The sequence below is a fragment of the Dryas octopetala genome, chromosome 2 (assembly GCF_963921425.1).
Source record: "Dryas octopetala chromosome 2, drDryOcto1.1, whole genome shotgun sequence".
Taxonomy (NCBI): Eukaryota; Viridiplantae; Streptophyta; class Magnoliopsida; order Rosales; family Rosaceae; genus Dryas; species Dryas octopetala.
Genome location: NC_141367.1, coordinates 20,025,123 through 20,042,882, shown reverse-complemented (window position 1 = coordinate 20,042,882; position 17,760 = coordinate 20,025,123). Strand labels below are relative to the sequence as shown.

The 17,760-nt window shown below is 34.6% G+C and overlaps 2 protein-coding genes and 1 pseudogene across 3 annotated transcripts; all 3 read left to right on the top strand.

Annotated features, from left to right (window-relative positions):
- Window positions 1-3,580: 3,580 nt before the first annotated feature.
- LOC147293881 (1-aminocyclopropane-1-carboxylate oxidase homolog 1-like) lies at window positions 3,581-4,880 on the top strand. Its single transcript, XM_086230664.1, has 3 exons — window positions 3,581-3,951; window positions 4,214-4,535; window positions 4,629-4,880. The coding sequence occupies exons 1-3, from the start codon at window positions 3,749-3,751 to the stop codon at window positions 4,878-4,880; spliced, it is 777 nt and encodes a 258-aa protein (XP_086086790.1). The 5' UTR covers window positions 3,581-3,748.
- Window positions 4,881-5,813: 933 nt separating this feature from the next.
- On the top strand, window positions 5,814-8,204 carry LOC147293880 (1-aminocyclopropane-1-carboxylate oxidase homolog 1-like). 2 transcript variants are annotated; one of them, XM_086230315.1, is made up of 3 exons: window positions 5,814-6,417; window positions 7,250-7,577; window positions 7,725-8,204. In XM_086230315.1, exons 1-3 carry the CDS (start codon window positions 5,852-5,854, stop codon window positions 7,980-7,982), a joined length of 1,152 nt encoding a protein of 383 aa, XP_086086441.1. In that variant the 5' UTR covers window positions 5,814-5,851; the 3' UTR covers window positions 7,983-8,204. The 2 variants fall into 2 exon arrangements, with proteins under 2 accessions (XP_086086441.1, XP_086086442.1); XM_086230316.1 differs by having other exon boundaries at window positions 5,815-6,417; window positions 7,256-7,577.
- A 751-nt stretch (window positions 8,205-8,955) lies between these two features.
- Window positions 8,956-10,266, top strand: LOC147293879 (1-aminocyclopropane-1-carboxylate oxidase homolog 1-like; annotated as a pseudogene).
- The last annotated feature ends 7,494 nt before the right edge of the window (window positions 10,267-17,760 follow it).

The window sequence follows — 17,760 nt, the reverse complement described above, 5'->3', positions numbered from 1 at the left end:
GAGTCAGCCCCGGCATAGAATTGGTCACACCACTAGCAGTTCTTTGAGACAAGGGCACCACTACTGCTTGACTTCTATTGGTATTCATGGGTGGTCTTTGGACCACTGTTCTACTACTCATCTGATGGCCTAAATGTCTCTCCTCATAAACTTTGGCTAACTCATATGCAGCCAACAAATTGTGAGGGTTCATTGCCCTTACATCTACCCGTATGTCTTCCTTCAACCTTCCAATAAAACAGGCCAACAATAATTCTTGAGAAAAACCGGGGGCTCTACATGACAATTTGGTAAACTGAGATTTATAATCAGCTACCGACCCTGTCTGAGTGAGCTTAACCAAGGCAGCCTGATAATCCATCCGGTTAAATGATCCAAATTGTCTCATTAATAAATTAGCAAAGCCAGCCCAAGTTCTAGGTTGCTCATGTTGGAATAAATGCCAAAGATCAGCAGCTTCCTCAGTTAAATGCATGGCAGCAATAGTCACCTTTCTATTCTCTGGAATCTGATACAACTGAAAATATTGTTCATCCTTATTCAACCATTCAACAGGATCTCCACCGCCAAATGTACCAAAGTCAAGTCGCATTTGTTTCATGGTAGGAAGGTTAGGGTCTTGATGGTAATGAGGTTCAGGTAATTGGTATTGGTGGTGAGTCAAATGAGGGTACAACATTTGTTGCTGGTGAGCTAATGGAGGTAGGCAAGTTTGGGGTTGGGAGAAGTGTGGGTAGTGGGTAGGAATTTGGGAATAAGTAGGTGGTGCTGTATATGTTGAGTGAGAGGTATGAAGATTTCCTAAATAAGGAGATGAGTACGGGTGCTGATATGGTAATGGGTATGGTGGAATTGAATAGGCTTGGTGGTAATTGGAGTGTGATGGTGGAATTTGTGGGTGAATGGGTGTTGTAACTGGTGGGACAAAGGTCTGATGGGTATGAGAGGATCCAATTGGTTGTTCACCAGCCGTATGCAGCATGTGAGTGTCCTGCATGAAGATATAGGCCCAGTATAACCAAGAGAAAATGCAACAGGACCAGAGTTCACAAAAGGATGTGCAGTATAACCCAAGAATTGAGAACTATCAGAAGGCCTTACCATAGGATGAAATTCAGGAATAATAGGGTTAAGACTAACAGAACTCTTGGGAGATGGTGGAGGTGGTAAATCAACGATTCCCGATGGTGGAGTTGTAGAGATTGGTGGTGTTACTGAAATTGGTGGTGCTGGCAAAGATCCACCGACATTCCGATCGTCCTTGGACTTCCCACCCACACGGATTTGCCAAATTTCCTCCAATAAAGTGGCTTGTTCGCGAGAATAACGGACATCCAAGTTATCCATGGATTGTTGTAGTGCCTGGATCTTAGCTTCGTAAGCATCCCGCTGAGATTGGAGCTTAAGCTCAAAAGGATGGATCTCATGGTGAACCAGAGGCTACGAAATCGGTGGTGGCCGCTGACCCCCTTTTTTCGGTCCCATGACATAAGGGCTCTGATACCAGATGTTAGGGTACTGATTCTGCAGAAAGGAAAACAGCAAACACAAGAGAGAAAAAGAAAAACTCAACTTTCATTTAATTCGATGATGGCTCTATTGGCCCAGAGAATACACTTATATACTATCCTTCAGTAAAAATACTCAATAGCTCAACAAAAGAGCTGAAGTGGACCACTACGTAATAAAGACACATGTCAATGAGGCACTGGCTCAACTAACACAATCAGCAACTGACTAGTATACTAATAAAGAGAATAACAAATTAAGAATGGGCTAACTCGGGTATCTCAACAATAGGCTAACAACGATCTTGTTAGGACTAGAAATGTTACAAGGGTCATCTATTCCAATGTAACACAAACTATAAATTGTACATGAAATTTCTGGTATCAATTTTTTGTTTGTTTGGTATAATAGAGGCCCAAAAACAACAAAATTAACCAAGAACGGTCCTGGGCTTAGATAAGCCTAAACAAACAACCAATCTTAAGATGGCTCACAACCGGTGAGGGAAGGGAACCACACAAATGGTAACCTTTCTACAATTTCTGGTATCTATATTATGTTTTCTAAAATTAAGTTACTTAACAAAGACGGTCAAAATTTAGAGTCATTATTGGAATACAGCGTAAGAAAAATAGATTAATATTTCCTAAAATTTGGTACAAGATGAGAAATATACCTGGTTTGCCTTAACTTTCTTTGGAATCTTTTAATAATAGGAATTAATACCATTTTGCTCCCCCGACTATTACACTTGTATCAGTTTGCTCCCCAGATTTCTAATTTGGAAAATTAAGGACTCTGACTTTTTCAATTTTGCCAATTGAGGTTCTTTTGTCAATTTACACATTTTTTATCCAAATCTTTGAGGGCAAAATGGTCCCTTCCAATTAGATCTTATCATTTTTTCCTCATGCATCATTTTTCCTCTTTTATTTCTTGCTAAATTTTGCTTGATCATCTCGACATTTTAGATGAAAAATGTATAAATTGACGAAATAACCTTAATTGGCAAAATTGAAAAAGTCAGGGTCCTTAATTTTCCAAATTAGAAGTCTGGGGAGCAAACTGATACATGTGTAATAGTCTGGGGAGCAAAATGACATTAATCCCTTAATAATATGAAAATGACCAAGTTGCAGGGATATAGTGCTTGATTATTCGGACAAAAGTCAAGGCTTTAGGAGTCACGTTATTTGAATTGCTGTCTACACTTGGGCTCAAGCCCAACCACCTAAAGGACTTGGGCTGCGCAGAGGGGCTATTTTTCTGGGCCATTCCTACCCAGCATGGCCAGAACCAGAACTAACAATGGGCACAAGTCAACATTCTGACAGTAGCTTCCTCACAGTGCTCCTATAATTCCAAATTGGTGGCCTCCAAGTCCTCAGCACGTAAACAGAAGAATAAATGGAGGGAGATACCGAAGATTGTTGAATTTTCCTAGAAAAAAAGGAAGATTGTTGAATTTTCTTATAAAAAAAAGGAAGATTATTGATTTTTCTTAGAAAAAAAAAAAGGAAATCTTAGCAAAAAGAAAAGCATTGTTGAAATTTTCTTAGAAAAAACAAGATTGTTTAAGATTCTTAAGAAAAAAAAGAGATTGTTGAATTTTCTTACTCAATGAAAAATAATAAAAATAGATGCTAACATCTGATACCAACAGAACCTTCTGAAATGCCCAAGAAAACCAATCAGAATCAGCCAACTACTTAACAATTTAAGACACTAATTAATCTTTAATTATTCCAATAAACAGCCACTCTACAAGACTACAACTATATAACGTACAAGATCATTTTGTGAAGTCTGGTGTGTCCCAACTTGTGAATGCGTGTGTGTATCCCACTTTGTGAGAGTGATCTTTGTACTTTGTAACCTCCTTTTGTTAGTGAATTTGTTCCTACTGCTCCGTGGACGTAGGCATATTGCTGAACCTACATTTAATCGTGTGTACGTACTTATTTTCTTTCTCTATTCTTGCATCTTCCTGTTCTTGTTTCGGTACTCTAAGCACAATAGTACATTGATTCGTGCGTTTTTCTTGTGTACAAAGAAAATGGTGCTCACTACTGATCATCATGATGCCCAATTCAGCATTCCAATCATTGATCTCAAAGCCAGTCATGGCGACTCATCCAATTTACACGCTGGAGAGATCGAAAAAGTTCGGTATGCATGTGAGAAATGGGGGTTCTTTCAGGTAGTGAATCATGGAATCCCTGTGGATGTTTTGGATGGGATGCTCCGCGGAATACGTAGGTTCCATGAGCAGGATAGTGAGGTGAAGAAAAAGTTGAATTCAAGGGATTCTGAGAATAAGAAGATGTCTTATACATCCAATATTGATATGTACCAATATATAGAAACTAAGAAGAGGGATACATTTTCTTGTTATGTGGCTCCAGATCCACCCAAACCAGAACAAGTACCTTCTGTGTGCAGGTATATATGTGGTAATTAACATATATACATATGTTACGTAACCGTACATTTAGACATGATTTCGATCACCTGGTCAATCATTCTGATTCATGATCACAATCTAGTTAGTCATATATAACATGTCGTAATATCTAATATATAACTTCAATTTACACAAAATTTTCTCATGCATGGTATAAATTATTTGCACTTGTAAGTCTTATACCATCTGAAAGCTACTTTCACTTGATAAATTAATGAACTTGATGAGTTGGAATTGCAGGGAAATAGTGACTGAGTACTCAGAGCAAGTGATGAAGTTGGGATTTACTTTGTTTGAGTTACTATCTGAGGCTCTTGGGCTTAATCCAAACAAACTTAAAGACATGGGTTGCGCTGAGGGGCTTCTTCTTGTGGGTCACTACTACCCTGCATGCCCTGAACCAGAATTAACTTTGGGCACTGGCAAGCACACTGATGGCAGCTTCATCACCATACTTTTACAAGACCAAGTGGGTGGTCTCCAAGTTTTACAAGAGAATCAATGGATCAATGTTCCTCCCATGCATGGAGCTCTAATTGTCAACATAGGAGATTTAATGCAGGTAATTAAGTACTTTTCTTTACTATCATTCATTATAAGCTTAATTTGTAATAAGTTTCTTTTTCTGTGTGATTTATACTTTATTTTTGTGCAGCTCATCACCAATGACAAGTTTATTAGCGTGGATCACAGAGTTATAGCGAAGAATGTAGGGCCAAGAACTTCTGTGGCAAGCTTTTTCAGACCATATCTTAAGGAAGGGGATTCAAAAGTTTATGGACCAATCAAGGAGTTGTTATCAGAAAAAAATCCCCAAATCTATAGAGAAACTGATTTTAGAGATTATCTGAAGCACTACTTCTCGAAAGGGGAACTGATTCCCTCATTAGAACCTTTCAGTCTGTGAAGTTGATTCCCTTTTATGTAACAAATAAGCTTAGTTAGTCATGAAAATGGTGATGGTTCACTTTTTCAATCCTATGTATACTAAAGTTTAGCATAGAAGTATAGAACTATGTTAGTCAAAATAAAAAGGCCAAAATGACACTTTTGGTCCTTATACTTTTACGAAATTTTTACTTTAGTTCTTTACTTTTAGTTTTGATGATTTTAGTCTCGTACTTTTTATATGCTAACAATTAAGTCCAAATAGTTAACATCGTTTAAATTGTTGATGGAAAATCCAACGTGGAAGATGTCTGAAATGTCACTCACATACAATGCACGTTGAATTTTTCATCATCCATTTAAACGAAATTAAAGATTTGGACTTAATTGCTATCATATTGAAAGTACATGACTGAAATTGTCAAAATTAAAAGAACATGACGAAAGTGAAAATTTCATGAAAATACAGGAATCAAAAATATCATTTGACCAAATAGAAAATAAAGAACAATGTTGGGGTCTGTTCGGTATCCTTTCCGGATATTAATTTCTGTTTTCGTGTATGATATATATAGATAAAATAAAAAAGAAATCAAATTGTTGAAAATAATTACCAAGGCCCAAGTCAATTATGAATTTATGAGACTACGCAAAACTACAAGAGGGAATGCTTATTTCTTTGGTAAGTAGTGGGAACACTTTTCAATTGCAATGGGGGCATTGCCTCCTGTATGGTATACGTGTCTACAGTCTAATCCTTTCTTAATCTGCCCTTTATCATCTCTTAAATGAGAGGGACTTGCATGTGCTGGGAATACCAACTGTTGGTATCCCTCTCTCTATCTCTCTCTCTCTCCTCTCCTTCTTCTCTCTTTCTCTCTCTGCCGTGACACTAGCCGATAGGGACAGGCAAGTTATTTTCCTCTTCAATATATATATTGTTATCTTATAATTCTTCAGTCCAAAAGAGAAATATTGCAGAAAAAAAAAATGGTGGTCACAAGCTCCAAAGGCACTAATCAAGCGGGTGTTGAATCCCACTATGATAGAAAAAGTGAGTTAAAGGCTTTAGATGACTCAAAAGAAGGTGTTAAGGGACTTGTAGATGCTGGTTTGGCTAAGATCCCCCGGATTTTCATTCACGAGGAGCAACACAAGCAGCTCAGCAAAGAACCATTGAGTGCTGTTACTGAGGACAACAAGTCCAAGTTCAATATCCCAGTCATAAGCTTACAAGGCATCAACAAAGATGCAGGTCAACGTGCCCAGATTATTGATCAAATTCGATATGCTTGTGAGAGTTGGGGGTTTTTCCAGGTGGTGGATCATGGGATTCCAGTCCATGTTTTGGAGGAGATGATTGATGGGATAAGGAGGTTTCATGAACAAGACCCTTTGGTCAAGAAACAAGTGTATTCAAGAGACTACACCAAGAAGGTTTTGTATAATACCAATTTTGATCTTTATCAAGCACCTGCAGCTAATTGGAGGGATACCCTGTCCTGTGTTTTGGCTCCTCGTGCCCCTAACCATGAAGAGTTGCCTCAAGTTTGCAGGTATGTTTGACTGTTTGTGATTACAACTATTTGTTGAGGTCGGTTCTAAAGAGGTTGTTCCCAAATTTGTCGATTTGGTTTGAATGACTTTCCATTGTGAAACTGAAGTCCATTTGATTTGGCTTAAAAATGTCTTATTTTGTAATTAATTATGGCTCCAAATGGAATCCTCTTTCAAAGGTTGTTTTGGTTGCCTATTTGGTTTGATTTGAAAACATTTTGATTTCGAAATTATAGAATGAGTGAATGACGCGAAGTGAATCATTAGATTACAATAATGCTAGTTGTCCCACATTTTTTTTACCACATTTGTATCCCATCTGATGTGTCATTACTTTACTGGAAGGGTATTTTCTTTTTCTTTTTTAGATTTTATTTTTTAATTTTTAGTGTCCAATGTATGAATGCCATGTAAGATGGTATGAAATTGTGGTATAAAAATGTGGTAAGTGTAGCATTACTGATTAGATTAATATCTAGTTAGTAAAATGCTTTAGTTTGATCCGTAAAGTTGTGAAATATAGATTGTTAATCGCGTTATTACTTATAGAATAATGCTATACTTACCACATTTCTTATACCACATTCTTATACCATCTCACGTGTCATTACTTTATTGGATAGAGTTTTTTTTTTCTTTTTGGGTTTTATTTTTTATTTTTTAGTATCTAATGTATGAATGCCATGTAAGTTGCCACATAAGGTGGTATGAAATTATGGTATAAAAATGTGGTATATCTAGCACTACTGATTACTTATATTATATTATTATATTACCCTTACCTACCATTAACTTTCTTGGGAATCTTTTAATAATATGAAAATGACCAAGGTGCAGGGATATAGTGCTTGATTATTCGGACAAAGTCAAGGCTTTAGGAGTCACTTTATTTGAATTGCTGTCTGAAGCACTTGGGCTCAAGCCCAACCACTTAAAGGACTTGGGCTGTGCAGAAGGGCTATTTTTTGTGGGCCATTACTACCCAGCATGCCCAGAACCAGAACTAACAATGGGCACAAGTCAACATTCTGATAGTAGCTTCCTCACAGTGCTTCTACAAGACCAAATTGGTGGCCTCCAAGTCCTCCATGAAAATCAGTGGGTGGACGTCACCCCAATTCATGGAGCTCTAGTTATAAATCTCGGAGACATTTTACAGGCAAGTCATTGTCACATTGTAGTACATGTTCTAGTAATTATAATTAAATACATTGCAGAGTGCTGTTTTGTAGTTTTGAATACAGATTAATGCTGGAATTGAGTGCAGTTAAACTGACCCTTCTAATTAATTCATGTCTTAGTGCAGTTAATCTCAAACGACAAGTTCATAAGTGTCAATCACAGAGTGTTGGCCCAGAATGTAGGTCCAAGAATTTCGGTGGCATGTTTTTTAAGACAACATCTTCCACCAGAAAATTACTCTAGACTGTATGCACCGATCAAGGAGTTGACATCAGAAGAAAATCCCCCAATTTACCGGGAAACCACTGTGAAAGATTTTGTTGCCCACTACTACGCAAAAGGGCTCAATGGGGTCTCTGCACTAGAATATTTCAAGCTGTGAAGTTTGGCCTTGAAAATGTATGGCTAGCTCGATGGGGTCTTGTGTATCTACACTATATATTTGCTCAAGATGAAAGCTCCAGTATGTTTAATCATTAATAATGTCTCTCTCAGCTTCTTACATGGAAATTTCAAACTTGTAACTTCTGCATATATAATGGAGCGCATTCAACATCAATATACAAGGAATGCACCATCTAGGTTAATTCCGATTTTCATAAGAGCAATTTTCTCAATTTTATCTAGAAAGCAAGTATCAGATCGACCACACAATTGCCAACAAATTGTCATCCCCTTTCTCACTAAACAGAAGAATGGTGGGTGAGACCAAAGATTATTCAATTGTGTTAAGTGAATTATTAAGTACATGTAAATTTTAAAGTGCAGATGCTGCCATGCATTCTGCTTTTAAATTCCACATGTACATTATAAAAAGCGCATGTAAATTTCAGTCCTAACTCCTAAGCACATATAAAAAGCACAGGTAAATTTCAGTTACTGAAGCTTATCACAGCGACCACAATTGCCAACGAATTCTCAAACCCCCTTCTCAGCTGTAAACAGAAGAATAAATGGAGGGAGATACCGAAGATTGTTGAATTTTCTTAGCGAATAAAGGAAGATTGTTGAATTTTCTTAAGACAAAAAAGATTTTTGAATTTTCTTACTCAACAACCACTCTACAACTATATATATATAACAAGATCATTTTGTGAAGTCTGGTGTATCCCAAATTGTGAGTGTGTGCGTGTATCCCACTTTGTGAGAGTGATCTTTGAGAATTTCTTTGTACTTTGTAACCTCCTTTTGCCGAACCCACATTTAATCGTGTGACCTTATTTTCTTTCTCTATTCTTGCATCTTTTTGTTCTTATTTTGGTGCTTGATCTAAGCACAATAGTACATTGATTCGTGCGTTTTTCTTGCATACAAAGAAAATGGTGCTCACTACTGATCATCGTGATGCCCAATTCATGAGCATTCCAATCATTGATCTCAAAGCCAATCATGGCGACTCATCTAAGTTACTCGCTGGCGACATCGAGAAAGTTCGGTATGCATGTGAGAAATGGGGGTTCTTTCAGGTAGTGAATCATGGAATCCCTGTGGATGTTTTGGATGGGATGCTCCGCGGAATACGTAGGTTCCATGAGCAGGATAGTGAGGTGAAGAAAAAGTTGAATTCAAGGGATTTTGGGAATAAGAAGATGTCTTATACATCCAATATTGATATGTACCAATATATAGAAACTAAGAAGAGGGATACATTTTCTTGTTTTGTGGCTCCAGATCCACCCAAACCAGAACAAGTACCTTCTGTGTGCACTGTGCAGGTATATATTTGGTAACATACATACATATGTTACGTAACCGTACATTTAGGCATGATTTCACCTGGTCAATCATTCTGATTCGATCACAATCTAGTTAGTCATATATAACATGTCATAATATCTAATATATAACTTCAGTTTACACACAAAATTCTCCCATGCATGGTATAAATTATTTGCACTTGTAAATGTTATATATACCATCTGAAAGCTACTTTCACTTTATAAATTAATGAACTTGATGAGTTGGAATTGCAGGGAAATAGTGACTGAGTACTCAGAGCAAGTGATGAAGTTGGGATTTACTTTGTTTGAGTTACTATCTGAGGCTCTTGGGCTTAATCCAAACAAACTTAAAGACATGGGTTGCGCTGAGGGGCATTTTCTTGTGGGTCACTACTACCCTGCATGCCCTGAACCTGCAGAATTAACTTTGGCCACTGCCGAGCACGCTGATGCTTGCTTCATCACCATACTTTTACAAGACCAAGTGGGTGGTCTCCAAGTTTTACATGAGAATCAATGGGTCAATGTTCCTCCTATGCATGGAGCTCTAATTGTCAACATAGGAGATTTAATGCAGGGAAATTAAGTACTTTATTATCATTAATTACAAGCTTAATTTATTGTTGTATTTAGTATTTAATTAACTTATAATATCATCTGTTTTCTTTGCTGCATGCTTAATTTTTTGCAGCTCATCACAAACGACAAGTTTATTAGCGTGAATCACAGAGTTATAGCGAAGAATATTGTAGGGCCAAGAACTTCTGTGGGAAGCTTTTTCAGACCATATCTTAAGGAAGGGGATTCAAAAGTTTATGGACCAATGAAGGAGTTGTTATCAGAAGAAACTCCAGAAATTATAGAGAAACTGATGTTAGAGATTATCTGAAGCACTACTTCTCGAAAGGGGAACTGATCTCCTCATTACCATTTTTCAAGCTGTGAAGTTGATCCCTTTTTATGTCAACAAATGAGCTTTGTTGGTCATGAAAATATTGGTGATGAAGTTTAGCAAAGAACTATGTTTATTGAAATAGAAAAATAAAGAACAATGTTCAGGTCCATTTCTGGTGTGACTCGCATTGTGCATAATTACTTATTTCAGCTTGATCGGCACAAATATGAAATTTAGGCTCTCGGTGTTTATTTTTTATGCACTAGACATTTTCGAAAGGAACGACGAGACGAATCCAAAACACTGTCATACACAATGACAAAAGGCAGATTTTGGGCAAATAAAGATGTTTACTAGGCTAAATTAGTGTTTTAAGTTTTTCGAATTTTTGTGCAATTTTGTAATTATCATTTATTGCTTTCATTATTTTCTTTAGATGACGTATTTACCTTTTCTAGTCCCCTAGGCCTAGGGATCCACTTTCGAGTTTGGTTGGTATTTAAATAATGATTTGGAATTGTATTAGCAGTTTATGTTGAATTAATGAAAAAAGTGAGAACTTTTCTCAAACCCTTCTATCAAGATTGTATCCTACCAGATCAACGAGATTATAGAGCTCCTATTCTTGGTATTCTCAATCTAGAGGATCAACAGGTTTAGGGTTTTGTGTGTGTTCGTTTTGAGTAATCACTTATGCAGCGTCAATTTTGTATCCTTTTAAAATATTGTTTTTTGATTTCATGTATGATATTTATAGATGAAATAAATAAGAAATTAATGTTTGAATTGTGATCAAATCAAACAGGCCTTAATCCCCCAAAGAGCTGTGTTTCCCAAAGAGAAGTTCACTAAAGCAAATTTAGATTATTTTGACATTTGAGAAAATTGATGCTTAATTTGCTTCCCTATACCGCTCTTAGCTTATGTATATACAAGAATTAAGGTACATGAGGGAGAGCAAGGAAATTCGGCAACATATATTTTATTTGCCCCTATCATACTAAATTACAAATTTGATGTTTTTCCTTTGGCTATCAATTATCAATTTATTGGACTATTTGATGTTTTTCCTTTGGCTATCAATTATCAATTTTTTGGACTATTTGGGTTTCTCCTTCATATATATATATATATTAATTGTTGCCTAAATGATACTTTTGGTCTATGTACTTTCATAAAAAATTTCATTTTGATCATTTTTTCTTAATTTTGGCAATTTCAGTCATGTACATACTCCCAATACGAAAGTAATTAAGTTCAAATCGTTAGCCTCGTTCAAATTTCAATTATCTAACTTTTTTTCTTAATTATCCTCAAATTGAAAAAAAATATAACGACAGGATTGGAGATGCTCTTAAGGGTTAACATCATGGGACAACAATTTATACAAATACTTTGATAAAGTTTTTGAGCCATTAGATCTGAAAAATCTAATGGCTTTTAACAAACTCTTTTAATTTAAATGACATGTAGCCGATGTGGCATTATGTTTAATGAGAAAAAAGAAAAAGAAAAATTAAAAAGAGGGAGAAAATGGAGACGTCTTGCTGATGTAGAGGTAGAGAGATCCACATGCAATTGTAGCCTCGGTGCTTCTTCACTGTCGATCAAGACTTTTGGAGAAAAATTTTCCATGTCATAATCCATGATTATTCGACAATAGTGAAGAAGTAATTAATAGTCTTCTCCAACCCTTCCTAAGATTCAATGATAGTGATTAGATTTGAACATGCAAGTGACAAAAGGCAAGAAGAATATTGATTAGAAAATAGCAGAGATGGAATGAATTGCTTTATTTTTTCTTCACCAGAAAGCGGACAACTGCAACCAAATTGATAGTTAATAGGTCAGGACATAAAGTCAGATTTTGGTGAATGTGTTCAAATATAATGATCACTTGCATTGAATATTAAGTAAGGTTTGCCGGGGAGATTGGTACTTCTCCATTGTCTCCAACCCTCGGATTGTTGAGACCTGATGGCTCAAAAATTTTGTCTATTTGTATAAAATGTTGTTCCATGATCTTAATCCATTACGTAAATAGTGTTTCTTTTATCTTTCTGTGATAATTTAATAAAAATGCCCGGGATAGATATTTTTGAAGGTTAAAACTAAAAAATATGGAGTTTTTATGTCACCATATGGAGGATTCTACAATGTGAAAGTGAATCAACGGTTGAGTTTGACCACTAATCAGTATAAACCAAGAGCAGAGCATCACAATTAAGCCTGGTATGCAAGCTAATGGACAAGAGTTAGGAAGATAATTACAAAAGATCCCCTCAGGTGTAGAAACAGTAAGGAATTAGATTAGAAAAGTACACAAGCAGCTCAGAAAAGTACCAATTAGTCCTGGTTGTGAAACTAAACTTCATTTGATTTGGCTTGAAATCGAATCCCCTTCGAATTATCCTAAGGGGTTTTGGTAGCCCCATTGGTTTGACTTGAAACTTGAAAGCATTTTGAATCTTTGATTTGAAATTAAGGAATGACTTGAAACAGAACCTTGGAGTCAAACTAAACAGGCTTCAGTTTCGTCAGCAAATTTGTGAAATTTTACGCTCTTGATCGTGATTACTTATATTATTATTATTATTGTTATTATATGCAAATGAATACAAAAAAATTTACACACAATCCTAGTTTGAAGGCTCCTAAACCACGATTTGACTCTTTATTGGTTAAAATAACTTTGATCGGATGATATGGGGACAAAAATTAATTTAAAGTTTGAAGTTTAGTCATGAGAGTGAGGTTGAAGGTAAGTTTGGAAGGAAGGGATCGAGGTTGGGTATTATTAATAAGGGTATGATAGTAATTTAGATTGGATAAAATGAGAAAATATTAATTTCAAAAAAAATGATGGTTTGGGTAAATTGAGAAGTTGGGTAAAATAAGAAATTTTTTGGTGTTGTAAATATCATTAATTATGTGGTTGTCCATTATCATGTTCAATATTTATCTCATGTATTATCTAGAGTAATTGTATAGATAATTATGAGGAGTCCAATTCATTGTAAAATAGGAGATCTTAATGGTCTATCTCAGGTCATCCAAGAGCCTATAAATAGAGGCCTTATGTGAATGAGAAATATACTCTGATTCCTCCTCAATTCTCTCTTATGTTCTCTCTACATTTCTCTCTATTTTATAACACGTTATCAGCACGATAGTCTCTCTTATAAACTCTTCTAGATCTAAGAGTCATGTGGAGCAACTTAGTTGCTAATGTCCAATACTCTTGATCATAGGATTTAATTTTATTCATATGTTGGATTTAAATTAGACTCTTGTGTTTATTTATATTTGATGCAAACTCACGATAGTCTTGATGGTGATATTGTTTAATTCGGCTAAGCATTGGTTGGCAAAGATCTCTAATGTACCACCATCCCAAATTCCACATATGCTTGATTTATTCTGCTAAATTGGTATATATGTTTATATTGAATACTTTCAATATGCTGTGAATAGCACCATATTTATTGATTCTACTTATTGGGTGCATATGCCACTCGACTGTTTGGGATTCAAATCTTTTTATTTATTTATTGATTTTTGCACGTTTTTTGCAAATTGACATATATGTTTCCAGGTATGTTATATATACACGCTTCTATATACATATCAACCTTTTATATTATTATGTTATTTCATCTTATAATTTACGATCCTGATTTTCAATTTAGATTAAAAGGATTGGAGTTTGTTGCCTAGCTATATGCCGCATATGTCCTTATTCTCAACATTGAGATTTTGTTTTCATGAGTTTGTTAGTGATGATATACGATCAATATATCTATGATCTTATTGCATCTAATCTCCGGCTGGTATGCTTCCAGTTAGTTTGTGCTTTCGTATACATATATATGGCAATATTATATTATAATATTTATGGAGTTTTCTGGGCATATATATAAGTGAGATGCATGAACTATAAGTAAGGGCTATCATCTTTTACTTTATTCATGTGTTGTTTCCGGCACAACCAATATTGTGTGTTTCTAGTTTTATATTGCGACATATACAATATCCTTTGGTTAATTATGTTACTTATTTCCAGTTTTGGGAATTTGCTTATGAGATTATTGATTTATATTGATATATATATCTAAAATTAATTAAGGGCAAGAAGATCCTTAATTATCACAATTGTGATCAAGACCAGAAGTTCTTTGATCATTAAATTAAATTGAGGGCCTAATGAAATTAGATAAGGGCCAAAGTGCTTTAGTTTTTGTACAATCAAATGAGTGTTATAAGTTCCTTAAAAGGAGGGCCTGAAGTTCCTCAATTGCATGTTATACAATTAAATAAGATAAAGACCTGAAGTTCCTTATTACTTAACATACAAGGACCTGAAGTTCCTTGCTCATATACAAGGACCTGAAGTTCCTTGATCCATACAAAAGTCTTAAATTTCTAATACCTAGTTTGAGAACCATAGTTCTAATGGGTACCAAAATTTCGAACCCGAAGTTTCGAATATATCAAAACTGATGACCTACAATTTATAGATCATAATATTATGAACCTGAAGTTTCATAATTAATATGATTATATTATATGAATTTTCTTATGCAATTTTAATGTCAGTATTATTTTAATTGTGTTTATATTTCACTATCCATTCTATATTATTATGCACTGAATATATGATTATTCATACATAAATGAGATTAAGGCCTGAAGTTCCTTATCATACGATCCAATCGAAACCTGAAGTTTCATGACTCAATCGAAACCTGAAGTTTCATGATGATTGGTCAATATTGGAACAATATGCAATGAAGTACACGTTCGATGATAGTGCAAATATGACATATTCGATCATTGAGGTCTTGATATTGTTGAGCACTCAATTTTGCTTTATATATGATATGTACGACGATTATCACATATTATATTAGGACCTGAAGCTCCTTAATTTTGATTAATCATTTAATCATACAAAGACTCGAAGTTCTTCAATCTTTATCCAATCGTGTAATTAAATGAGAACCTGAAGTTTCTCAATCTCTATATACAAATCATGACCTGAAGTTTGTTGATTCATATTATTGGAACCAGAAGTTTCTATAGTCTATTTTAATGCAATGTTTTACGATTTCTGCTTTAATTTAATCGCTCTATTTATTTCCTTATTCTTAACTATGCATTTTTTTTTATGGACCTGTTGTCCTAAACATCGAACCTGAAGCTTCGAGTATAGATTTCTTTTTGAACTTGAAATTCTAATTAATACAGCCTCAACCTGAAGTTTTGAGCAAATCATTTTTGGCCTGAAGTTCAAAAATATATGAATCTTGTTAAGAACCAGAAGTTCTAACATAGTACAAACAATAGGAAAATAAGGACTTGAAGTCTAAATATGAACCTGAAGTTCAAAGCTCGAACATTTTAGACTCGGAAGTTTTTAAATTAAATTTAAGTCTATGTTTTGAATCTGGAACCTGAAGTTTCAGAAAGATGTTAAAATAGACATGATGTTCATGTTATGACTTTTGAGGAGCAAATATTTAGAACTCGAAGTTCTAACCTACTCCAAATTTGAGGTTTTGGGAATACATGAGAACATATTATTTGTATTTAATTTGCCAATATTGATTGAACCAGAAGTTCAGATCTATCAATTTAGATGTTGTACATTGGTAATTAATCTTTTTCATTATGTACACTAGTTGGCTATATCATTTTCTTTATATAGAACCTGAAGTTCTAAATCTTTGATCTATACTGTATTTATGCCTCCTATCACGGAATGGAGAGATTAAACTTAAAGAAATTGATATTCTAACACATACAACGTCAAGTTCCTTATTCCTTGGTTTTACTCAAAACCTGAGAAATTTAAAGTTCTCGAAAAATATGATCAGAACATGTAGTTCTACATTAAACAGTCAAACAAGAACCTGAAGTTTTTTGACATTTTGTTTCTTTATCAGAAGTGGATGAAATTTGGAGATGCGATAAAACCTAATGTTCTTATGATTGATTAAAATTTGTAGTTCAATGTGCATTACTTAATCAAGTTAGAACCTGAAGTTCCTTGATCTGCATGCCCTATGTTATAGAATCAAATTGAACCAGAAGTTCTTTGATCTATCATTCCATGATTTAGAACTCAAATTTTTCATAACTCCATAATTTTTCTTATGAACCTGAAGTTCTTGATTAAGTTTAGATTAAGCAGAAAGCTTTTATTCATATGAGCTTGTAGTTCTATACTTTAACAAGATTTAAGAACCCGAAGTTCTGCTTATATTTTGTATAGAACCTTGAAGTTTCATGGCTTTTAATGAGCTTGAAAATTTCATAGCTTCAATTTAGAACATATATGGCGTATATGTTCATAGTTATTCATAATTAATTTATTGATTCTTATTATAACCTGAAGTTAGATGCTGAAGAATTATTTGAAACCAGAAGTTTCATATACCTACATGTGCATTGCAAACCTGATTATGTTTCGTCTTTATATAACCTGAAGTTATATAAACATTTGAGTTTGTATAACTACTCACTCTATTAATTTTTATATATGCACTTATGAAAATTTTCCCGCCGTTAGGGGGAGAAATGACCGTTCCTGAAGAACGGCGTGAAAATAGTATGCATATACTAGTCTTTTTCATACCATTCAATATGGGAATGAGATATGAATGATAATGTAAATCTAGTGAATGTATTTATTTGGAAGCTAGATGCATATATATACAACGAAACTGCAAAGTCACATATAGAAGTTTTATATATGTCAACATGAATTGATGTCCTAACATGGTAATCCATCAATTTGGCGGAAAATGGTTTATTGCACGCCTGAAGCGTGACAAATCTATAGGTTCCAAAGTTTAGCTCCCCAGAAGTGGAGAGTATATGAAATGGTCCACACAAACCTAATTAATTAAATTTAAAGATCCACATTCTGTACACAAATCATCCTAGAAGAGATGACAGTCCCTGAAGAGACTATAAAAGCCCCTGAAGAGGCATGTGTACCTATTACAAAGATATATATTTATATCTAATGCATGCAAATGAGAATTGTGAGACGTTGATATAATGATGATATATTTTGTTTATAGTAGTTACTAAAATCCATCATGGGCTATAATAATGTGGAACCACGTTTATTATAGATGTCGACAAAATTAAATGATTGGCCAAACTGGAAAGAGGCAATTCCAGTATAATTGAATATCATTATAAACGTGGAATAATGAGAACTTATAGTTCAGACACCAAAGATGTTAACCCTGAAGGTTATAGAGTGTTTGAAATAAAGTGAATAAAATCACTATTTATAATGGCACAAGGTTTCTCTAAAGAAACATAGGATTGTGGTTATATATTCTCCTGTTATAGATGCAACCACATTCTAACAAATTTAGTAAATTTAGTAAATTTAATGTGTTCATTGCATATGGAGAAAACCTTTAGAGATTATGAAATGCCTAAAGCATATCGCCAGAAGCGATTTCCTATAAGATATAGGACAAATTACTAAGTCAAATCCTAAATTGAAAGTGCCATGAAATATT